The following is a 24,020-nucleotide window of genomic DNA, read 5'->3' on the forward strand; positions in this document are numbered from 1 at the left end:
GCAGGAATCGGTAGCCTGTACCTTTCAGCCTACATCACAAGACACTTCAGCAACCCAATAAAGAATCAAGTTCTCGATAGAGCCGATCTCCTTTTCATTGAGATGACAATTGAATGTCACCAGCTGCGGTGGCTTGGCCACATCCAGAGGATGCCAAACAACAGACTCCCAAAACAAATCCTATACTCCGAACTGACTGAGGGTCAAAGAAAAAGAGGAGCTCCCAACAAATGCTACAAGGACTGTATCAAGGGAACGCTGATCACCTTCAACAGCAACCCTAAGAACTGGGGAAAAGTAGCGGAAAATTGAAAACACCGGAGAGCTGCCTGCCTGGCTGGTTCCATCAAGGCCGTAACTGACACATGAATGCATGCAGAAGAAAAGCGGCGCCGCCGAAAAATCCGCCAAGAACAGAGAGCCGCAGGAACGGATCCAGCCCGTACTATCCCCTGTCCACGCTGTTCCCATCTCTTCTATTCTCACTTTGGACTGTCAAGCCATCTTCGTTTCAAGCACACACCTTAATCTCTTGGAATGGATCCTTGGACATGAGAGACACCAACGACATATACCTTTATTCATAACTGAATTCTCAGTGATACCAAGAATTGTTAAGGAGTGAGCTAGTCCTCATTAATATCAATGAATTGAACTTTCAGTAACAAGTAAGTGATGGTGGTCAGCGTGGACGGGTTTCATGTTTTGATGATGAGATCTGATATGTAAATAAATGTCTGATGATATCGGTATCGGAAAAGAAAGTTGACTGAGTAAAGTTGAACCAGGGGGAGCTCTTTTAAAAAGGGGGAAAATGGAAAAACTAAATGCCAGCTTTTACAAACACAAACACACATACACACACACACACACACACCACCATCATCATCATCATCAGTGGTCACTCGGGATCGAGTATGACTGTCCTCCTTCTAGGTCCTTGTGGGTATCTTTGCGGAAGGATGCCTGCACGTGACAGCTTTTTACTTGGACAGACTGATGCGCCTGCAGCCACTACACAGTCCTTGGCAGGGGGTGGCCAGAGTCCAATGGCATGGAGAACCAAGACACTTCGGTGTTGCAGCCTTCATCTGCCTTTACTGGCGTTGTTTCTCACCAGTTCCGCCATTGAGGTCTTTGTTGGGTCGCATTTCATCTGGAACCTCCCCCTTGACCTATATGCCTTGGGTGACCCTAGCAGGAGCCAAGCTACAGATGGCAGAGCTCAGTGGTACTCACTAATTTCCTTAGGAGAGCCACTTATGAGTAAGACCATGCCTCAGAGCCACAGAGCTTGCAAAATATTTCGCAAATACAAAGCTACACACATAGGCTATACGTCTACCCATGACCCCATGTTGTTACGTAGCCTACATTCTTTGACGTATCTTCAGTATGCTGCCATCTGCTGGATAATTCATTTCAATTTGCTAAAACGACACAAACGGAACCTATAGAAGTAAGTTATAGCTATGTTCTTATTGTTATCAGTGGATCTATATGAGGTGCAAAACAAAGTCTCACGAGCCACATGCGGCTCGTGAGCTGCGTAAAGAGTAACACTGGCATAGCTCTTGGTATCATTAGTACACACAAGCTTCTCCACCACGATAAGGTGGTGATCCAGGAGAACAAACACACACACACACACACATAAAACCGCAACATAGCAAAAAGTACGCGGACACCTGAACTTCACACCCATAAGTGCTTATTGAATGTCTCATCCCAAAACAATGGGCTTTAATATGGAGTTGGTCCCCCCTTTGCTACTATAACAGTCTCCATTCTTCTGTGAAGGCTTGCAACTAGATTTTGGAACATGGCTGCAGGGATTTGCTCCCATTCAGCCACAAGAGCATTAGTGGGGTTGCGCACTGATGTTGGGGAGAAGGCCTGGCTCACAGTTGGCACTCCAATTCATCCCAAAGGTATTGGATGGTGTTGAGGTCAGGGCTCTGCAGGCCAGTCAAGTTCTTCGACACCAAACTCTGCAAACCATGTCTTTATGGACCTCGCTTTATGCATGGAGGCATAGTCATACTGTAACAGGAAAGGGCCTTCCCCAAACTGTTGCCACAAAGTTGGAAGCACACAATTCTCTAGAATGTCATTGTATGCTGTAGCATTACGAGTTCACTTCACTGGAACTAAGTGACCCACCCCAAACAATGAAAAACAGCCCCAGACCATTATTACTCATCCACAAAACTTTTTACTGTGGCTTTTTACACACCTGCCTGACCACTTCGCTCTGCTGCCTCGGGACGCCTGGTTGCCCCGTCGCTCAGAGGCCCCTGCTGCCGATCGACCCGGTCACGGCTCTTTTCTGTCCTGGCCCCACAGTGGAGGAATGAACTCCCCGCTGATGTCAGGACAGCGGAGTCGCTGCTCATCTTTTGGCGCAGGTTGAAAACTCACCTCTTCAAGAACTGTTACTTGTTCTTAGCACTTGTTGTATTCACTCATTTAAAAAAAATCTCTTTCTTGTGCTTTTACTTCAGCACTGGTTTTGCTCTTAGATGCTTGTTTAGAGAGAAGATGCACTTAGGACCTCTGATGACTAGTAGTTCTCCTGATTTCCTATGTTAAATGCACTTCTTGTAAGTCACTTTGGATAAAAGTGTCAGCTAATTGACTGTAATGTACTATGCATTCAGGCAAGTAGTGTGCTCCTGGCATCAGATGTTGATTTTATACTTATCTGTTGTGTTAACTTGTTATTGTCTACCCTGCTTTGTTTTGATTTTACACTGTCTGATACAGTGCTGTTTTTTTTTTCCACTGTGTTCTGTAAGGTGTCCTTGAGTGTTTTGAAAAGCGCCCACAAATAAAATGCATTATTATTATTATTATTATTATTATTATTATTATTATTATTATTATTATCCAGCAAACCCAGATTGGTCCGTCAGAGAAGGCATTTCCAATGCTCCAGAGTCTAATGGTGGTATGCTTTACACCATTCCGGCCGACGCTTGGCATTGCACAAGGTAAATTTAGGCTTGTGTGTGGCTGCTCGGCCATGAAAACACATGAAGCTCCCAATGAAAAGTTCTTGTGCTTCCAGAGGCTGTTTGGAACTCAGTAGTGAGTAGTGTTGCAACAGAGGACAGATGCTTTTGACATAATTCAGTACTTGGCGGTCCTGTTCTGTGATGTTGCGTGTCCGGCTGCTCCACGGATGATCTGTTGTTGCTTGAAGATGTTTCCACTTAACAATAACAGACTCACAGTTGACCAGGACTGATCTAGCTACACTGAAATTTGATGAACTGACTTGCTGGAAAGGTGACATCCTATGACAGTGCCACATTGAAAGTCACCGAGCTCTTCTATATGACCCACTCCACTGCCAGTGTTTGTCTATGAGATACATGGCTGTATGTTTGATTTTATTCACTTGTTAGCAATGGGTGTGGCTGAAATAAATTGCTGCTAATTAGAATGGGGTGTCAACATACTTTTGGCCATGTAGATTATATACATTTTTTCAGTAAAAAGAGACAGTATAAAATGCATAAAGAAATATGTGATGTTAGAAAGTGTTAGCGTTTCAATTTCAACTTTCAGTCTCAAAATATAGATTTTGATTTTTTTTTTATTTAGATAAAATATCAGTGCCATTGTACACTAGAGAAGTCATTGCAGTTCTATGTTGGATCCCTCCACCCCCGACCTTCCAAGCCCTATGCTTTAATAATTGGTCTGTGGAAATACCTCTGTGAGCCATTGTACAGGTCATAATTTGTAGATGAAAACTACTTAGAGTGTAATTTTGAGGCTGTAATGGGTGGTGTGTATAAGAGGGTTGCAGCACCGCAGCTAGTCTCTGAAGAGTAAATAAGTGTCATTTGCAGAAATGGCCATTTTATTGCACTTGCAGCTGAGCTGCCCATGCCCTCTCTCTTCCCTTAGTCAAGCATTAACCTTTTGTTCCATGTAGCGCATTCATCAACACACAAATGTGTACAAACTCAGAAACGTGTAAGCATGTAACTCTTTCATGTGTGCCAACGATTGTGCTCAATCTGTCAATAAATGTATGGAAACATTAGAGACAAAGACAAATGAGAGTGAAGAAGGAATGAGAAAGAAAAAGACGAAGGCTAGAGAAATGACGAAACAGACAGAATGGTAGGAGAGAAGTGTTGGGGGGCTTAAAACAAAGAAATGAAACAGAGAGAGAGAGTGACAAATACAGGCAGCCAGAGAGGCTAGCAACCATCAGAAACCTTGTGTGAAAGGGAAAGAGAGAGAGAAAGGGTGACGAGAAGGGAAGGATTTGACAAAAATGGTACAGTATATCTCCTGGGATTTCACAGCAGTACCCTGCTCTCGCCAAAGACTATTCTCCCTGCATCTAAATGAGGGTGACACCTTTCATGGGCTCGTTACATCCAAGAACTTTCCCCTCACATGGCTACGCTGCAGCACAGAGCGAGGGAAATTCCTATAAAGCAGCTGATGCATTGACCCTAAGTGAGGATGGATGGATGGGTCAATATGAACAGGGACGTTGCTCGATATGGCCTATCTGTTTGTCATGTGTAAAACATGATAAGTAACCAGATGCATACTGGAAAAATGCAAAAAAATGTCCTTTCATTCTAGTGGTTGTGGTAAGGAAATATCTCATAGGCTGCTCTGGAGATATGTGTTTGAGATTTTAAACATTTCAGGACTCTTAGAGGCAAAACTCTTGAGGCAAAATTTCTATTTGGACTTGCCTTTAGAAAACCAAAAAAATAAAATACAAAGATACAACTGCCTCAGCACTATCTGTAGAAATGGGCTTTCCAAGAAAATTTCAGTCAAATAAGCCTGTTTTTTTTTCCTCTCTCTCTCTGAATGTTTCTGATGCATATTTTCTGCTGGCGGATCTGCTGGCCATTTCTCAAAACAATAATTCCTGCCCTGATTAATGGCCTGTTTCCGGCGCTGATGTATGCCAACCGAGAGTGAGCAAGATATGTAGAAAGACGACTGGAGAATTATGTCAGTCTCTGTAGCTGTCTAGTAGCTTTGAAGGAGGGAGGGAAATGCACTCAAGTTACTCAGTCTATTTGTAAGCTTTTACATCACTAGGGATCTCACCACAGAGCTCTGCTGGAGTGAGGGAATGGTGACTGTTTTACTGAGTGTTGTGTCGTGTGTGTGTGTGTACATACTTGTACTACATGCATGTGTGTGTGTGTGTGTGTTGCCAGTTTAAGCACTTGAAGGCAGGCCATAATAAGGTAAAGGTGGTTGTCTTCAGGTGATAGCAGCTTTATGAGTTGTTGTCTTCTTTTTGCCCCCTTGCACATAAGGTAAGTCCCTCTATTAGACAAGTCAGAGGGAACAATGGCTTAATCATTGTCCTCTTATCTCCACTTCCCTCATTGTCTATAGCATAAATTGTTTGCATAAAAGCAAATAGTTCCCCTGCAGGAGCTGCAATAGAACAGGGAACATAGGATAACATGAATGCTCAGTGTAAAACTGAAAAGAGAGAGAGAGAGCGAGGGAGGGAGGGAGGGAGGGAGAACTGACAACAGTAATAGATGGCTCATTGTTTTTCTCGTGGTTCAAGTTTGGTCTCTTGGCATCGTCTGCAGGGACTACACAATTGGCTCTCCTTTATAATAGCAGCTCTGTTTAAAGTTATTAATGAGAGGAGACAGTTTATCACCCTCATCGTTTTTCGTTTTAAGTGCCTCATTAAAGCTGCAAAAGAAATTTCATAAACAAGCTTCAAAGGCTTTGCACCTGCCTTTGGAATCAGAGTAATTAATGTGACCCCTCACCACTGTTGTCAGCACTGATTTATAAAGGAATAATGAAGATTTACCTGCTGATTGTCGATTAGCGTGCACACATACCACATTAGAAGCTAACAGGCCTGCCACTACAATTAATTAGCTTGTTAATGACAGTGTTCATTCTGTTCTGTTTGTTCACACAAACAGGCACCTTGGTGGTAACTGTTATATCGATGACAGAGAGATTTTTTATATGCAAATGATAGAAAGAAGAAAGTCAATTATACTGCAAGAATATATCTCTCACAAATACAGAAACCGGAGTCCCAGTATGTACCCTGCACCACTTGCACTGCACCAGGTATTCAAATCAATGCTTTGTTCTGCTGAGCCTGGTCCTGAGGGATAAACTAAGACCTTACTGGAAATACTCTGAACCAGCTACACAGAATATCTAGGGTGAGAAAACACCTTGAAGGCCATACAAGACTGACCCGACTTTAATTTGGTAGGCAGACTTATCTTTGCTCCTCTCCTCTTCTTTTCCTTCTTCTTTCACCTCATCAGAATAAAAGAGATGTATTTTCCATTGGTTGGTCCAATTGTGAACCCATGTGTCTTCCTCGGCATTCTCCTCCGTTGTCCTTCTCTCTTCTGCCATTGAAAAAAATACATGAAAATGTTTGACCAGCTCTGGGGCCCCACACACTTTTTAAACTTGTTTTATTTATTTATTTGTCATTTTATTATCGTGGAGAACAAGAGAACTGGATTCTGCAAGCACAGTTGATGGGATATCATTATCACAGGACAATACACAGCATGCAACAACAAACACAAATACATACACATATAAATTCATACACAGATGCGCTCAACCAAGTACATATACACCCAAGCATGCATGCACAGAAATATTTGGCTGTGTGTAAGCACTCACCTGTATGAAGGTCTGTTAATACATGGATGGATTGGAGAGGAGGGTGAAGGCTAAGAGTGAACAGTGGACAGGAGAGAGGGGAGACGAGGAAAGGATTTTTTTTCTTTTGAGGGTCAAGCTATCGGAGGGGAAAAAAGATCAAAAGAAGAGGAGTAGGAGAAATGACTATTGATGGAGAGAAGGGTATAGAGGGGTAGTCTGACTGCTCTCTCAGTCTAGGCACACCTCTCCTCTCCTCTCATTACAGCTTCACTGCCTGGCTCCGGTCTGTCTTTGGTCCTGCCCCACGGCTAGCCCCGGAGCCGGGATCCATCTAGCCAAGCCCTGCTGTCAGTGTAAACCTGCCTGAGCAGCCCTGGTTTAGGCATCTGTCAGCTCACATGGACCCTTGTCAGCCTTAGTCTATCGGTCAGTACTGTCACCGCACAGTGGGGTGGGGATGAGTTTCCTGAAGCACAGCAGAGCATCCATCAACAAAGCAGGACAAAATAGTGTGGGACACCAACCTAGCCATCCATCATAACCAGAGCTAGCGTCAACCCAGACACTGTCTGCAGGGACTGATAACCAACAGCATCTCTGCTTTAACAACAAGTAAGAAAGTGCATTAGGGTGGCTTTTTTGTATAAAAGCAAATTCTGCTAGCCTTTAAAGTATTTTTTATAAGAATGTATATTTTATTTAGGATTTCAATCCATAGAGGTAGCAAGTGGCAGACATGCCGATGCTGTTTTAAGTGCAAAATGCCATGATTTGCACCAAATATTCAAGTAAATGAAGTTTTGTTAGCTGAATACTATGGTTTGACATACCAAACCAAATTACTGTGGTGGCTGGAGTCCCCATAGTGAACTGTTCAACCGCAGCTCATGATTCCTATCAAAGAGAGTTTTCTGGAAAAGACTTGCGAGCACATCTCGGATCAGTCTAACCTGAGACAGTGCAACACTCATTTCTCATTCTGATCCAGCAGGGCCCTGGCACAAGCCAGACTCAGTCCTGCCTGGACATACCTTGACAGCTAGTCTGGCAGTAGACACCTACAGAGCTACAGGCAGACAGCTGCTTTGACAGATGATAGGAAGTCCTCTGCCTCCAAAGCAGCAGCTTGTTAGTGATAACAGGAAATAGCTACTACCCAACCTGCTCTGCACTCTGCAACCAGGGCTTGTCAACACCCTCAGGGTAGCAGTTTGGGGGGAGAGAGAAGGAAGTAGATCACTAATTCAGATCAACGAGTAGTTTGGCTGATTTCTGACTGCCGCTGTCCACCTCTGCTTCTGGGGGGTTGGAGAAGGGTTGTGAGGAAGGAGAAGGGCTCTCTATGCTGAGAGAGAAGGAAGTGAGGCAGATTGGCTGAAAAGGGAGGAAAGAGGCAAATGGAGGAGGGGTTTGGCAGAGTTGCGAGGGAGGACAGATGAGAGAGAAATAACGCATAGAGAGACAGAAAGGTTTCAGACGACTTACGTAGGTTGGGTGGCGCATAACCGTGTCTTTGTTATTATTCTTTTTGACCGTTAATAGTGTCACTCACCTTTATTTTTCTAAGAGCTTGCATGATGCCTTGGGCCTATCCATATGAGCATCATTCCCAGGTATATATTGGCTCACCTATGACACTCAGAGCTCAGTTAAGTTGATGCAGGTTACTGCCTTTTACCAAAAAGGTGTTCAAATTATTGATGGGTGTCACTTAAATAATATTGTAATGATAATTTGACTAATATTGAGGTCTAATGTTGTTGGTAGTTAAATGGTCAGCCACCAAACTGGCTGCTCAGGAAGCAGCTTTTTTCCTAACAATAACTTTTCAAAGAAATTGGCTTCCACATCCAAGAAAAGATGATCTGCTTAATTCTATATCATTCTAAAACTTGGCACTTAAATAATTCTGCCCGTTTACAACCAGAATATTCATTTTAATAGCTTGGTGAAAGCCCTGAATGCCACTCATGATAACACAAGGACAGCTACGACTTATTCCCAACTTCTGCAAAGATGTCTAAAATGTAATATGAAAAGGCTTTGCAAGAGCAAAACACCAACGTATGAGAAATGCATGAACAGTCTGGGAAAGTTAACTTGATATCATGTGTTAAACAAAGCTAAACAACCAGAACCGGAAACACATTCTATGATTCCACAGGCAGAAACCATTTCTGTATTTAAGGTTTTTCTGCTCGCGAGGTTTCATCCCTATATTTTTTCTTCCACTCTGCTTTAACTGAGGAGCACTTTGTGTCAATCGTAAAATCAGAAATCCCATATGAAATTTATTTTGACAAAGCCATTTAGCAAAGGGACGTTTGCAGCATGACGAAAATGTGCAAAAAGTGAAGGTGTGTGAATATTTTATACTAGCAGTGCTTGTGGCCTGTGGATAGAAAATCTCTATAATTTAGAGCGTTTCGAAACAAAAAGCCCACAGTGTAGCATCAATAATAAAAAGTAGTAACCATTGACGGGGGAAGGAGGAGTTGTCAATAAACGCGTTATCTGAGTTCAACACAAGGGCAACAACATCAGTGGGATGCCAAGCTGTGAGTACCAGTCCTTGACAAATCTGACAATCTCGCTCCCACCGCCCCACAGGGCTCGGATGGCTCCACCGCCACTACGTTCAGAAATCATTCAGGGTCATCTGCCAAAAGCAGCCTCAGCCCATGACTCCGCTAATCTACTCTCCTATATCCAAACACACTCGAGATCGCTGTGCGCCGCCAAAGACCCGGGGGGGGGGCAGGGGGATTTGCATGCGAGGTACATCCACTGTCAGCTTGCATTATGCCTGATATCCATTTTCATTGATTTGGATGTCTTCTTACATTTACATTTATTCATTAGGCAGACGCTCCTCTCTCCCTCCTCTGCCGTGCAAGATGTCTGAGCGTGAGCTTAGCGGGAGGATTGCTATGACGTTGCCCAACAAGAAGTAAACAAGAGGATACTGCTGTCTTTTCTCATTTAGAGGAATAGGCTTCCTGTTGGAGGAAATGCATTTAACAATGAGCGGAGGGGAAGCTGATAAAGAGACGACACAGGAGAGAGACAAAGACGAGGGACGCAGACAGCGACAGAGTGTGTGTGTGGGAGGAACAGAGTGTGCGAGGGGGATGAAGGAAGGGTGGGAGAATCCGTTCAGGGAATAATATAGAAGTAACACAGCGAGGGAAGAGTTTTAAGCTTTCGGTTATCAGCAGAAAGAGGGGTGTGGAGTTGATTGATTAGAAAAATTAATCGCTGGATTATCTTCGCTGGTCAGCCATTATCATTCATAAACGGCTACTCAGCTGACCGTAAATCTTCCCTATGTGGCCCGTATTTTGGTTTTTTTCCCAAGGATTATATTGTATGTTTATACCCTTGCCTGAGTAGATGCTTGTGGGTTTTATTTCGCCCACTTACTTTTTGTGACTGCATAATTGGTATTGTTTGCCCGTCTCCTATCTGCAAACTTCCATGCTCCCTTTCTTCTGCTGAGATTGGAGAAAGCAAAAAATAAAGTTGGCTGCTTTTCTTTTCACCATGCTATAATGAGAAAATTAAACGTTCTTCTTTCCCTTTTCCTCATCTATTTTTCCTTCTCTTCCCCTCACTTGCTCCTTATATGCTCCCCCCCAGGTGCTACGTGGATGACAAAGTGTCTAAGGTGGCCTGGCTCAATCGATCCAACATCATCTTTGCTGGAGGAGACAAGTGGTCCCTGGATCCCAGAGTAGACCTGGTCACTAAAGGACAGCTGGAGTACAGCCTGCGTATACAGAAGGTAAAGTCGGCCTGTGGGGGAAGATGCTGCAGCATTGGACTTCATTCATGCAGATTTTGCTCTCCATATGTATTTCATCATTATTTTAAATACATTATGTTGTTATAATCATTGCTGTTATTTTACAGTCATGTCGTTTGTTTTAGTGCTGCTGCTGCTGCTGCTGCTTAAGACTTTGAAAAAGAAATAGTAATTTGGTTTGTTAATTGTAGTCATTAATTGTAATTGGGGTGGCCCAGTGGTTAGCACTGTTGCCTCACAGCAAGAAGGTCCTGGTTTCGAAACCCAGGCCTTCCCAGGTCCTTTCTCTTTGGAGTTTGCATGTTCTCCCCGTGTCTGCGTGGGTTTCATCTGGGTGCTCCGGTTTCCTCCCACCATCAAAAAGACATACATGTTAGGGTTGATACTCCTGTCTGTGTCACTACACACACAACTGGCCGTGTCTGCGGGTGGGAAGCCGGATGTGGGTATGTTTCCTGGTCGTTGCGCTAGCACCTCCTCTGATCAGTCGAGGCACCTGTTCGGGGGGAGGGGGGGGACTGGAGGGAATAGTGTGATCCTCCCATGCACTACGTCCCCCTGGTGAAACTCCTCACTGTCAGGTGAAAAGAAGCGGCTGACGACTCCACATGTATCTGAGGAGACATGTGGTAGTCTGCAGCCCTCTCCGGATCAGCAGAGGGGGTGGAGCAGCGACCGGAACGGCTCGGAAGAGTGTGGTAATTGGCCTGGTACAGTTGGGGAGAAAAAGGGGAGGGAAAAATAAAAAAAAGAAAGAAAGAAAAGAATACAATGACCAAATGAAGTGGCTTTCTTTCTTTCCATAAAATTGTGGTCGAGAAGAGAGCTCTGATGGTGGAAGTGAGGATAAAGAACTGTGTTTGCTGTTCCCTCAACAATGTTTCAAAGTACTGTAAAATCAAAGAAAAAGAACTGACACCATTAGCTGTAATAAAGAGATTTGCCCTGGCCATTTTGGAGCTGGCATACGCAGCTCCCCGGTGAAGACAAGGGCCAACACTGAACAGTGAGATAATTGGAAAGCAGATTAGTCAAAACCTTTAAAGAATAGAGCACGCTAGTCTCTCTTGTTGAAAAGACACAGCTGAGGGGATTGTTTTCATGTGGAATTTGTTTTTGTCCAGTCAAATGTGGTGGATACACAGAGGTCAAAGGTCACTGCATTTCATTAAGCCCTGCTCAGCAGAGCTGCAACACTATGCAAGAATAATATAACAATACAAGCTTACAAGGAAACAATAGAAGATAACACTCTAGCCCTGTACGTCCGCCCAATGTTTAATCAACCCCAAAGTACCGCATGTTAAAAGCCGTTAAAGAACTGAGACACGAGCAAAAATGTGTTTTCCCTTCTGTTGTGTCCTGCTGTGTAGGTGGATGTATATGATGAAGGCTCCTACACCTGCTCCATACAGACGAAGCAACAGTCAAAGACTTCACAGGTCTACCTCATTATACAAGGTAAACCCACACTACCTCCGTGTTACTCTAACGCATCACCTATGCACCCCAAATGGAAAGTCACAAACTCGGGGTTTTGAATCATTAGGTACTTTTTTTTTTATTTAGGAAACAGCAGGAAAATGCACACAAGTAAGACGAGCATAAACGTACCGCACTTATTTGCTCACTCGGATGGGACAACATGGTTTTTATATTTGAATTGTAGTTCACATATACGAGTCAAAACCTGACAAATAAATCACTTTTTAATTCAGTCTCTTTCTCTTCTGTGATCTCAGCAACACATAAATGTTAGATATCGGGGTCATCAGTCTACATTATTGAACCTGAACACCCCCCCCCAGGTGTCCACATGCATCGTCAAAGGAAAGCAATATTTCACCAGCAGCGGCATAAAGCAATATATTTCCTAGCAACACTTTCTTCTTTTTTTTTCCTCCCAATTTTGAGAATATAAAGCATTTCTTATGGAGACAACAGTAAAGTTGGAGATGCGGGAGTGAGAGGATGGCGGCAGGATTCAGTTCTGCTATTTCAATCCTGTTCTGTTGGTTTCAGATAAGTATTGATGGAAAAAAACATTCCCACAATATCATCAGTTGGTTTTACCTGAAAATGCTGAGAGAAAGCCTCATGCAATGTCGTATTCCTGCACCTTTCCATAGCATTTTAAAACTTTTCATAAAAGGGACACTGAAATTTTCTCTGAACCATTTCAGGCAACACAATTCAACTGCATCAAATGATTGGACTTTATTTGACCTTGAGAGCTTAAAAATCACAGAAAAAAAAACAAAAACAAAACCTCTACTGGATAATACTTTCGAAGACGCTTGTGTCCACGTCACCCATCTCTTCAAAACCAAAGAAAAAAAACTATTTTATGAAGTTCTCACACCATTAATGAAAGAGTAACTACAGGGCTTTGCCTTTTTTCTTTTTTTGCATTTGAAATCCCTGAGCCCTTTTAGCTCAGTTTTAAAGCCTTCAAATATTTTGAATCATTAGCAACCTCTCTGTAAGATGTAACCAGTTAATCTCTCAAGACCAAGAAAGAACTGGAGAGAGCAGAGCATCAAGGCTAAGAGAGAATTCATTGCCCAAAGAAAGGCCATGTGTCTGTTTTACACCAGCCAGCTGACACCACTTTTCTTAACTTGTCAACATCTAAGCACTCATCATTCCATTCTCACAGAGAGAGAGAGAGAGAGAGAGAGAGAGAGAGAGAGAGAGAGAGAGAGAGAGAGAGAGAGAGAGAGAGAGAGAGAGAGAGAGAGAGAGAGAGAGAGAGAGAGAGAGAGAGAGAGAGAGAGAGAGAGAGAGTGAGTGAGTGTGTGTGTGTGTGTGGACCTTGGTTCTCATCCAGAGATAGTTCAGTAATGGACACCATCCTACAGTGTGTACAGTGACAGCCATATACATACAACAACCCGGTACAGTTCTATTATCGCTACTCCGTAGTGCTATATTTACATATATTTACATATTGCCTCTGACCTCGCCTCTGGCGACGCTAGGCTCTGAAATTCACCGCTCATGCGACAGCATCCCCTAAGCCCCGCCCACAACTGCACTTGACATGCGTCACCACATCACTCGTCAGTTCGACTAGAGCCTCCTTCAAGGGAAGACGTGTCGCGCTGAGCTCTGTTGCGGGTTTTTTCTTCATTGCTAGCTAGCTTAGCCATTTTCTCTATTTTGACAATAGTGCAGTTTTCTCCGTCACTATGGCTGGTGTTAACGTCGACGTCGATGTTCTTTTTGCCGAATTTTACAGTTGTTGCCACAGCAAGAAGGACGCTGGCGATTTCCATCCTTTTTGCAGCGACCATCCTAGCATGGCTCATGTTCGGGAGACTGCAGCTAGCCTAGAGGCGCCACCATGCATGGTGTGTGCTTCATGGCTGCTCAGTCGACAGACGAGCTGGGTTTCACACGCCTTTTCCACTCAGGTTGGTGCCGGTGTGTTCGAGATCCCTCCCCGGCCAGGCTCGTTGGTTTCTGCTTTGCTCCCTGGGAGCCAGGACCACATGTGCCCGCCGGCGGTTCCGCGGGCTGCTACTCAAGATGGCGGATCTCGCTCCTACCAAGTCCCTGAGGAAGGGTCCGAGGAGGAGGCAAAGTTCGACGACTTTTTCCCTTTTTTCCTCGAGAGGGGCTTGGCTTCGACGGGGACCACAAGGGTTGCCCCAGTCCATGCCTCGGTGACGCCCGGAATGGATCAGGCGTTCTCTGCCTCGGTGGAGGTGCGCAAGACTATAAGCACATTCCGCCCTTCCCCCCCATCACGGAGTCCATCAAAGCCACATGGCCGGAACCAGAGAAGGTGCGCTCCACTGTTAAAGTGAACACCAAGAGCCACCTGACGGTTGCCGACTGGTCTCCTGCTTCTATGCCGCCCCCCACTGTGGAGAAATTTCTTTTCCCCCGGCTCTACCCTGGTAAGCTACGCGAACCGGAGAGCAAGGAGGCGGCGATGAAGATCAAACATCCCTCGCCAGACATGGCGTCCATGGATGACCACGCGCGCCAAATCTGGTTCAGTGTTCTCCGCCCCGCAGCGGCCATCTCCACAGCTGGTCTGGCAGCTGGTCATCTGGCGCGGGCGGTGGACAGTGAGAGCCAGGGGGATGACGACACCGATGCCTCACGCCTGGACGAGGCTTGGAGGGCTTCTCAGATCATCGGCACGTTCCTCCGTGATGCCGCGGTGAACCTGGGTGCGGCTCTGTCCTCTTCAGTCCTGCTGAGGCGCGAGTTCTGGACGAAGGACTGTCGCTTGGAGGACGGGGTCGTTAAGATGATCCGCAAGCTCCCCATCAACACGGACGGCCTTTTCGGTGTGGATGAGCCAGCACTGGAAAAGATCCGTCACGACCTGGCCAACACGGAGCTGCTGGCTAAGACCTTCAAAGAGAAGGGTCCCGCGCAGCCTCCGGCACGCGCTCAAGGCTCTCCGAAGCCCCAGCCGCAGGGGGGGCTAGGTCGAGCCTGGAAGCGCCGCAAGAACTACAACAAGAGCCAGTCGGCTAGCCCCGCGCCAGCCCCTGGGGCTCACAGTCAGTTCCACCACGCTGGCGGAGGCGGCGCGGGTGGTCCTCAGCCTGACGTGAAGCGGAAGTACGAGCACCAGACCAGGGGTGCCAGCTCGGGAGATCCGCGCCGCTGCTGACGGTGCGCGACAGACCCCCAGACCCCCTGTTCGAACATTGCAGGTATTGATGTTATGGCCACTGGTGGCAAGGTTTTACCATGCAATGAGGGGAACATGTTGATGAATAAAGATTTCGGTTCTGCATTTTATCCTTCGTGTTCCTCGTCTGTAGATTATTCTACGGTGGGTGGTCTGTCATATAATGTTGGTGATGTCGATGCTACTTTTATTCCACATGCACATGGTGTAGTGAGTAATGTTGTGTCACATGCCACCGGACTCTGCAAGCAAGTCAGAAGAAACGCAGATGTTCCAGATATGGCAACGGGTTCACTAGCTTCACAAGGTGTAGGCTATGTGAATTATACCGCTGAGATCAGTTCTGTTTCAAACCGTACACAAGGTTATGGGTTGTTGAACTCTGTATCTATGCCTGTCTCGGATAATCATGAGCTGTCAGATGGGAATGAAATTAGTTTATCCCATCGGACAGGCGTCCAGAGTTACGCGCTGGGTTTTCCCGTGCGTAAAGCAGGGTTACCGGAGCGCATGACTCGCTGTCTGTGGCCAGTCGGAGAGGGTGCTGGGCGCGCGCATGCTGATGCTGATTTTTCCGCGCTCCCACCTTCTGTTGGGCAAAATCCTGCACATATTCGCTCCCCATATGGGACGCGGTCCGCCGTGGGAGCCTCTCAACACTTCCGTGGAGAGCTCGGAGGTTGGACCGGAATGGCAGCGATACAGCCTATTTCTCGACAGCCAGACACAACGCGTCACGCGCCCTCTGTCTCCCCATTACGCACGCTGGCAGGTGCTGCCGAGTGTACCAGAGTGGATCCTCCGGACGGTCAGGCATGGGCACGAGATTCGGTTCGAGCAGGGTCCTCCCCCTTACACGGGCATACGTCAGACGCTGATCCATTCACCTGCCGAAGCAGAGGTGTTGCGGCAGGAAATATTGGAGATGCTGTCCAAAGACGCGATACAGGTGGTGGAGAGAGGCACAGAGGAAATAGGGGTTTATTCGAGATATTTCCTTGTGCCCAAGAAATCGGGGGGCATGCGGCCGATTCTAGATCTGAAATGGTTCAATACTTGGGTGCGCAAAGAATCATTCCACATGCTGACGGTCCCCCAGCTCCTAGCCATGATATCGAGCGGAGCCTGGTTCACATCTGTGGACCTCAAGGACGCATATTTCCATGTCCCGATAGTCGGTCACCACTGGAAATATCTCAGGTTCGCGTTTCAGGGAACGTGTTACGAGTACAAAGTCCTCCCGTTCGGCTACAGTTTTGCCCCACGGGTCTTTTCGATGTGCATCAAGGCGGCTCTCACTCCGCTATTCGCCCAGGGTTACGTTATAGCCTACTACTTGGACGATCTGCTTCTGATAGCCCCAGATCACCAGCTGGCTATGGAACGCACGAGTCACCTGGTCTCGCACCTGTCAGACCTGGGTCTCCCGGTAAACTGGAAGAAGAGCGCTCCCTGGCCGTCACGCGAAACCACCTAACTGGGATTAGCGTTGGACTCAGGGAGGATGCTGGCTTCCGTCTCGGAGCAGCGGTGGCAGGGGTTAGAGGACCTTCTTGCCAGTTTTGCCCCGGGCCGGTCGGTGACGGTAGGTCAACTGCGTCGGCTCCTGGGCATCATGTCCTCTGCTCACCAGGTGGTGCCTCTGGGTCTGCTTTTTATGAGGAGACCCCAGTGTTGGCTTATTCGAGGGGGCCAGTTCCACCGGCTGCGCCAACGGCAAAGGTTAGTGGTCCCGGAGGGGGTGAGCTTGGACCTGGATCACTGGGCAGAGGCCTGCAGATCCAGGGTTGGGGTTCCCCTCGGACCCAGATCGGAGGAGGTGATTCTATTCACGGACGCATCCCTGGGAGGTTGGGGTGCGATCTGTGGCCACGGCACAATCAGTGGAGTATGGCCCGTGAGTCACAATGTGCACATCAACGCGCTGGAGCTGGAGGCAGTGCTGTTGGTGGTGCGTCATTTCGCTCCTCTCCTACGACATCGACACATTCTGGTCAGGTCGGACAGTACCACTACGGTGGCGTATATCAACAGGCAGGGCGGGACGCGGTCGGCTGCGTGCCGTGCGTTAGCCTATGACCTGTGGAGTTGGGTGCCTCAGAACGGGCAGTCCATTCGGGCAGTTCATGTGCCTGGCAGCCAGAACGAGGCAGCGGACATCATGTCGCGCGGCGGGCCCAGCTGGGACAACTGGTCCCTCAATCCTCTTATCGTGGAGATGATCTGGGCGAGGTTCAGAGTGGCACAGGTGGACTTGTTTGCGTCCAAGAGGAACGCCAAATGCGCACGATGGTATTCGCTCTGCCCGAGCGACAACCCGCCTATGGGGGTGAATGCGCTGGGCATCGAGCCGTGGCCACGCGAGCTGCTCTATGCTTTTCCCCCTCTGGGTCCGATACCGGCGGTGGTGGAACGGATCAGATGCACGGGCGCATCGGTGATCCTGGTGGCTCCCAACAACCCAGGTGCGCCGTGGTTTCCGAACATGGTTTCCATGGTGCGCGCACCACAGTTCCTCCTCCCGATGTGGCTGGACGCTCTGACGCAGGCAGACGGGATTATCCAACAGGAGCCCCTTCTAGCGGGGTTCCAACTGGCGGCCTGGCTTCTGAGAGGGCCAGGCTGAGAGAGGAGGGCTTTGATGAGGCCACGGTGGCCACTATACAAGCCGCGTGCGCTCCGAGCACATCGGCGCAATACGACTCCAAGTGGAGAGTTTTTGCTATGTGGTGCCCAGGAGAGGGCGTGCAACCTCTGTCTGCATCCTTGGCCCACGTTGCGGCGTTCTTGGAATACAAGAGATCGACTGACAATTTAGCCTACGAAACGATCAAGGGGTATTTGGCAGCTATCTCAGCCTTTATGCCTAGGCTGGGTGGCGACACTGTCTTCTCTCACCCCCGTATGGTGGCGTTCCTCAAGGGGGTGAGGAACAGGCAGGGTGTTCGGAACGACCGCACGGCCACTTGGGATTTATCCCTGGTTCTGTCGGCGTTGTGTTCTGCGCCATTCGAGCCTTTGGAATCGGCTGACGTTAAGTGGCTGTCGGCCAAGGTGGCGCTCCTGCTGGCCCTGGTGTCTTTGGGTAGGGTCAGCGAACTGTGCGCGCTCTCCACGGAGGGCATCGAATTTGCCACGGACAGTTCAAAGGTGAGTAGTCTACCCAAATCCGTCGTTTCGTCCGAAACATGTCACTGCGCATTACCAGCGGGTGCCATTGGTGTTGTCGGCCTTTTATCCCTCTCCCTCTTCGAAGGAGGAGAGGAGGCTCCATCTCCTCTGCCTGGTTCGTGCGCTACGGGTTTACCTGGAGCGCACTGGTCCTTTCAGAAAGACTAAACAGGTCCTTGTCTGCTACGGGGCGACGGGCAGGAAAGGAGAAGCGCTGTCTAGCCAGAGGCTTTCTCATTGGATTTGCTCCGGGATCTCCCAAGCCTAGGTGGGGGCTGGTAGAGGAGTACCCAGGTTTAAAGCGCACTCCACGAGATGCACAGCCGCTTCGGTGGCTCTCTATGCTGGTGTGGCGATGGAGTCTATTATGTCAACGGCAATGTGGTCTTCGCCACATTCGTTCATTAATCATTAATTAACTGACCAGTCTGCTGTGACATTGACCGGTGCTGTGCTTGGCACAGCGAGGCGCACTGATGCGTAATGGGCTCCGGCCATACGCAAGTGTCTCCCGTCGGGAGCGCGGACGTTTGTACATAGTTCATTTAAAAAAAAAAAAAAAGAATATTATATATAGGCTATAGCCTATGTGTATATGTATATGGAAAGTTGGAACGGTTACGTTCCCTTTTCTCTTTTTTCCCGCCCCCTTATGCGAGCCTCCCCTCTACGATATACTAGCCGGCCAAAGGGGGGATTTGAGTACTGGGTGTGAGGTGTTGTTCCCCTTATTGTCCTCAGCGCGGGTGGCAGGCGAGGGGCATTAGTCCGCCGCTACTCCGTAGTTGGGGCAATATGTAAATATAGCACTACGGAGTAGCGATAATAGAACTCCTGGTTCTGTAGAGAACCTAGGTTCTATGAGCTACGGAGTAGTGCTATATTTTCCTGCTCGCCTGCTGAGGTCCCTTGAAGGAGGCCTTGGTGGGTCGAACTGACGAGTGATGTGGTGACGCATGTCAAGTGCAGTTGTGGGCGGGGCTTAGGGGATGCTGTCGCATGAGCGGTGAATTTCAGAGCCTAGCATCGCCAGAGGCGAGGTCAGAGGCAATATGTAAATATATGTAAATATAGCACTACTCCGTAGCTCATAGAACCTAGGTTCTCTACAGAACCAGGAGTTCTCTATAGTTGACTTATCCATGGGTCGGTATCTATTTCTATCTTTCCCGCTCCAAAATGACGTACAGTCACACGTGAAACTCAAACCCAGAGGAGGAAATCCCCTCCGATATCATTTCAACACACTCTAGTCTACACGAGAACTCTGCCTTATCATATAGTTATAAAGCAAAGCTATCATCCATTAATAGCATTTTAAAAGGTCAATATGTGAATTGATGTGCCCATTCTGGGATCTATGGTAGCAAATTGCCGCTTATTCCCAGAATCCATTGTGTCTGATTATACAGCGCTTGATCATCCAAATGTCCTGCTAGACTTCCAGAGTTTTCGTCAGTGGCCTCATTTATCATAGCTAATGCGACAGTTATAGCCAAACATTGATTCTTTTGCTTTCTGCCTTGCTATTTTGTTCTGTGCGCTGCCTGTGAAGTCCCATTCAGTTTTGCTGCCATTGTTATGCTCTTCCCTTGTACTTCCCTATTACGTGGGAGTAATCAATGGGAGGTTTACTTCAGCCTCTCTATTCTAAGTTGTACTAGAACATTGAAGGCATGGGGCTTTTCAGTAATCTGTTTTCTGGTAAATACTTTGAACACGTTTCAAAATATTTACTGTTCGAATAAAAAGTGGAACAATACTGGACACAGACGGTGGCTTGGAAAATGTTGTGAAGTTGAAGAAAAACCTTCTAACATTAGCTTATGTATCCACTCCTGCATACAGTTCCTGTGTATTTTTTGTTCTCTACATATAGTGTCAATAGTATAGCGGTGGCCTTATCCTGCACAGAGCGCGATCCTGTGCATGGCTGTGCTGTAGAGCAGCAAACAAAAACAAAACAAGACCTCCTCCCCCACAAAACCCAATCAAGTCTGTGGAATAATAACTCACATTGCCTTCATCTTTTAATGGGTATGAAAATGTCCCAAGCATCAAACATGGCCCTTGGTTACAGACCTGAGAGCAGGTTCAAATAACTAAAGCTGACAATTTTCTGCTAGCAGGGACAGGGACGTAATTGGAAAACAAATGATCAGACAAAGTAAATTTGCGGTGGATGTTAAGCGGTCGACTTGCAGAGCCCAGACGAGCAATATCAGGCACCTGGGTCGTTGCACGTGGAGTTGTTATAATGGCTAGTTTTCCACCCCATTCCCTTTTGATTTCTATAAAACTCAGCCTTTGATGGTTTGCCGATGGGCTCGGCCTCTGCTATGATGAATTGATTGTGTAATTTGCCTGTGAGTTTGACCTTGATATTTGCTGAACCTGTTAGCCAATCAGGCTCCATCTTTGTGCATGTGGAGCAGTTTCAATGGCCATGCCCTCACGTGAGCCTGACTGTCACAATTGTGACTTCAGACACCCATAGACCTGATTTGCCTATTGTTAAATACCAAGAGGTGAATGCAGGGTGAAGGGATGGCACACCACACAGATATAATGCAGAAGGCATTTATTTTCACAATACAAGCAAACAAATTGCATAAATTTGTCCAAAAAGCTCAACGGATTCTGAAAAGTTATGAATAATTCCAAAACGTCCCCTCTTAAAGTCAGACCAGAATCAATAATCAGATTCAAATTTTCATGTCTAAAAGTCTTGAAGACGAGTTAATGAAACATTGAATTTTTTTTTCATTTGGAAATGACTAATATGTTTTTGTACTTTTATCCATTGGCGTTGGTCTGGTCCTCATTAGTATTCATGAGCTGACCTTTGAGTGACAAGTACAAGCAAGGGTTGTTGCAGAGGGTGGGCGAGGTTTCATATATTGATGATTTTTTCTGATTGGCTGTATAAATGAGCATGTCTGATGCCATATAAGGAAAAAAGGGGGATTTTTAATGCCAATGAAGGGACTAGTGTTGGAAATTAGCTTTGGCTATATACACATGCACAGTGCATTGGACTGTTAATGCAAATGTTACCTGTACTTGTCCGTTACAAGTAAACAAATATATAAGATAAAGAAATAATCCATAGCAAGCAAAGTAATTAAAGTATTAAAAAATAGGCCTTGTGTGGCGCTTCATTAATCCCAGGAAATAATGACCCTCAGGTATAAACCTTACCCATTTGACACATTCCAAATCTGATATATAGAGAAAGAGAATCAATTAAGCATTTTAAAGCCCACTTTTTTAACCTTTGCAAGCAACATGACATTATTAAACATATTCATTGATTTTTTTAAAGTTTTTTTTCAAACAATTATGTTCTTTCAAAGTGTCTCGTGTTCCTTTTTTTTTCTTTCTCAAGATGTATGATTATATTTAGGTTTAGACTGATTAGGGGTGTGAACTCTGACACCATCCCCAGCACACCTTGAGCTGTGTCCCAATTCAGGGTCTGCATCCTTCGGAGGGTGCAGCCTTCACAGTCTACGAAGCTGAATCCTCCGGAGGCTACTCCGTATACCGTGTCAACGGTTGTTAAATGGGATAGTCTAGCCTTCGGTGGATTTCCTGGTTGCGTCACCTTATCCTTACATCACGATTACCATTGGAAGTTACTACTGAAAAATTATGGAGCCAGAGCTGCCGCTTTTGTTTTTTTTAATTTACCTCATGCTGGAGGAAGAGGAGATGCGCTGCCGTCGTAGCCAGCAGCTGATTTATATCCGGCTGAGAGAGGACCGTGGAGAGGTAAACCTGTTATTTTAACCTACGGTAATGTTATTATTAGATAGTTAACGTTAGTCAGCCCTGCAAACCTAGTAGATGGATGATGTGGTGAACAATGGAGACATGCACCCCCAAACAAACTTTGGGGACCACCCTTGATGAGTCCAGCTGGCAGCCAGAAGACACCAGGGTCTTTCTTGTGGCATTTCATCTAGCCCAGCAGCACCGCCAGGGACTCCTGCTCAGCTAATCATGTTAATTATATGTAATTTGTAAATAGCAATTGTTTTCTCTAATTTGTAAATAGTTGTACATTTTAAGACTGTCGCTTAATTATAATAAAAGAAAAAAATTAGTCCTTTGTTGTCCGTGAAATGTTTAACCCTTTTAGAAATGGTTGTACTTTAGTTGTAAATAGTAAAAAGAATAGATAACACATATAACAAAGTAACAATATTTCAATTTATAAAACATCTAACATTTTGCACTATAAACTTATTCATAACAATTAATACACACACAAAAAAACAAAAATAAATCAACGCCTCTTTATCATCCTCTCGAGCAGGGAGAAGAGCCTCTCCATCTAACATCACGTATTTTAACAGAAATTTTGAGGATTTAAGGTCCCCTGAAGTTTAACATATCTGGTGTTAGATGTTCAAATGAGTAGAAACCCAGTACTTACAATTATAAGTGAAATCTTGCTGAGTGCTTTGAATAGGCATTTGTCCACCGTCCATTATTTTATTTTTATTTTGTTTTTTGGGGGGGGAGAATGGGCAGAGCAGCAGCGCACAAAGAATCTTGGGATATGGAAGTTCGCGAAGGATAGTAGCAGTGGATCCTTCGAAAAGAGGGAAAAGAAGGCCGCATTTGTGGGCTGCATCTGACGGAGCCTGCGAATTGGAACAGCCTTCACGCTGCGCTATGACGTAATCGGCCAAAGAATGCACCCTCCGAAGGATGCAGACCCTGAATTGGGACACAGATCTTGTATCAAGCTGACCCAGGATGTGCCTGTATATTTGACACAACCAGAAAGTAACAGAAAAGATTGTTCCTTTGCATATTATTGTCCTCGGCCTGAACATTTCAATGAAGAGTAAGACTCTCTTAAGAACAGTAAATCTTTGGTTGGTTATCCTTTGTGAAAGTTGTAGCTGTCAGGAGTTGGAGAGGAAATTTTTTGCAGCCTATTGTTTCTTGGGTTGACAAACAGCTGCTCATTGGCTGTGTGCCCTCTACAATGATGCAAAAACGACATGTTGGGAAAAGGAGTTTAGTGAGATGAGCGGTTTGCAAGGAAATGTTACATGGGGTATAATCCCACGCTGTTTTTCCTGCCGCCTGTGCATATCTCTGTGCATATCTGTGTCTGTCTCTCTTCGTTGTCTGTGCTTATCAATGCTGGAGCAGTTTGTAGAAGTGATTTTTAGTTTCTCAGTTTGGAGCTTTTTCTTGGTGCAATGAGGAGGGGTATGAGCTATTAATTTTTTTTTTCATTTATGAATTTTGTTGAATCTCCTTTTGAGTTTACCAGATAAAAGCTATGACAATTTAGTGCTTTCACTTTTCACACAGTCACAGTTGGAGTACTTTTTAAATAACATGGATAAAACATAAATCTGGTGTTGTATGTCATGTTTTAAACTTGATTTTAAAGTCAAGTTTTATTTGTATAGCCTTAAATCACAATTTAGTCGAAGAGGGCTTTACACTCACATCACATTCTCCAACAGATAAAAATAGAATAGAGTCCAATGTTGTGCCAAAGTTCGTAAAGGAGCCACCTCACAATAAAAAAATGTCCCCCCCAGAATAACGTACAGATAGTTGGCTGTGTAGTTTTAGCTATTCTAGCGCTAGCACTGTGGTGACCCCTAATGGGAGCAGCCGAAAGTAGTAGTAGTTGACTGTGTAGATGTTAGTTGACATTTTACAGCCAATCCAATGTGTCATAAATAA

General features: G+C 45.9%; 1 protein-coding gene across 1 annotated transcript in view; it reads left to right on the top strand.

Annotated features, from left to right (window-relative positions):
- lsamp (limbic system associated membrane protein) overlaps nt 1–24,020 on the top strand; it is a 348,196-nt gene that overhangs the window by 216,600 nt on the left and 107,576 nt on the right. Inside the window, exons 2-3 of the mRNA XM_056283373.1 lie at nt 10,306–10,450; nt 11,845–11,932. Of these exons, the coding sequence (XP_056139348.1) occupies nt 10,306–10,450; nt 11,845–11,932 (233 nt within the window). The remainder of the gene's footprint in view (nt 1–10,305; nt 10,451–11,844; nt 11,933–24,020) is intronic.

This window comes from Lampris incognitus, chromosome 7 (assembly GCF_029633865.1).
Source record: "Lampris incognitus isolate fLamInc1 chromosome 7, fLamInc1.hap2, whole genome shotgun sequence".
Lineage (NCBI taxonomy): Eukaryota > Metazoa > Chordata > Actinopteri > Lampriformes > Lampridae > Lampris > Lampris incognitus.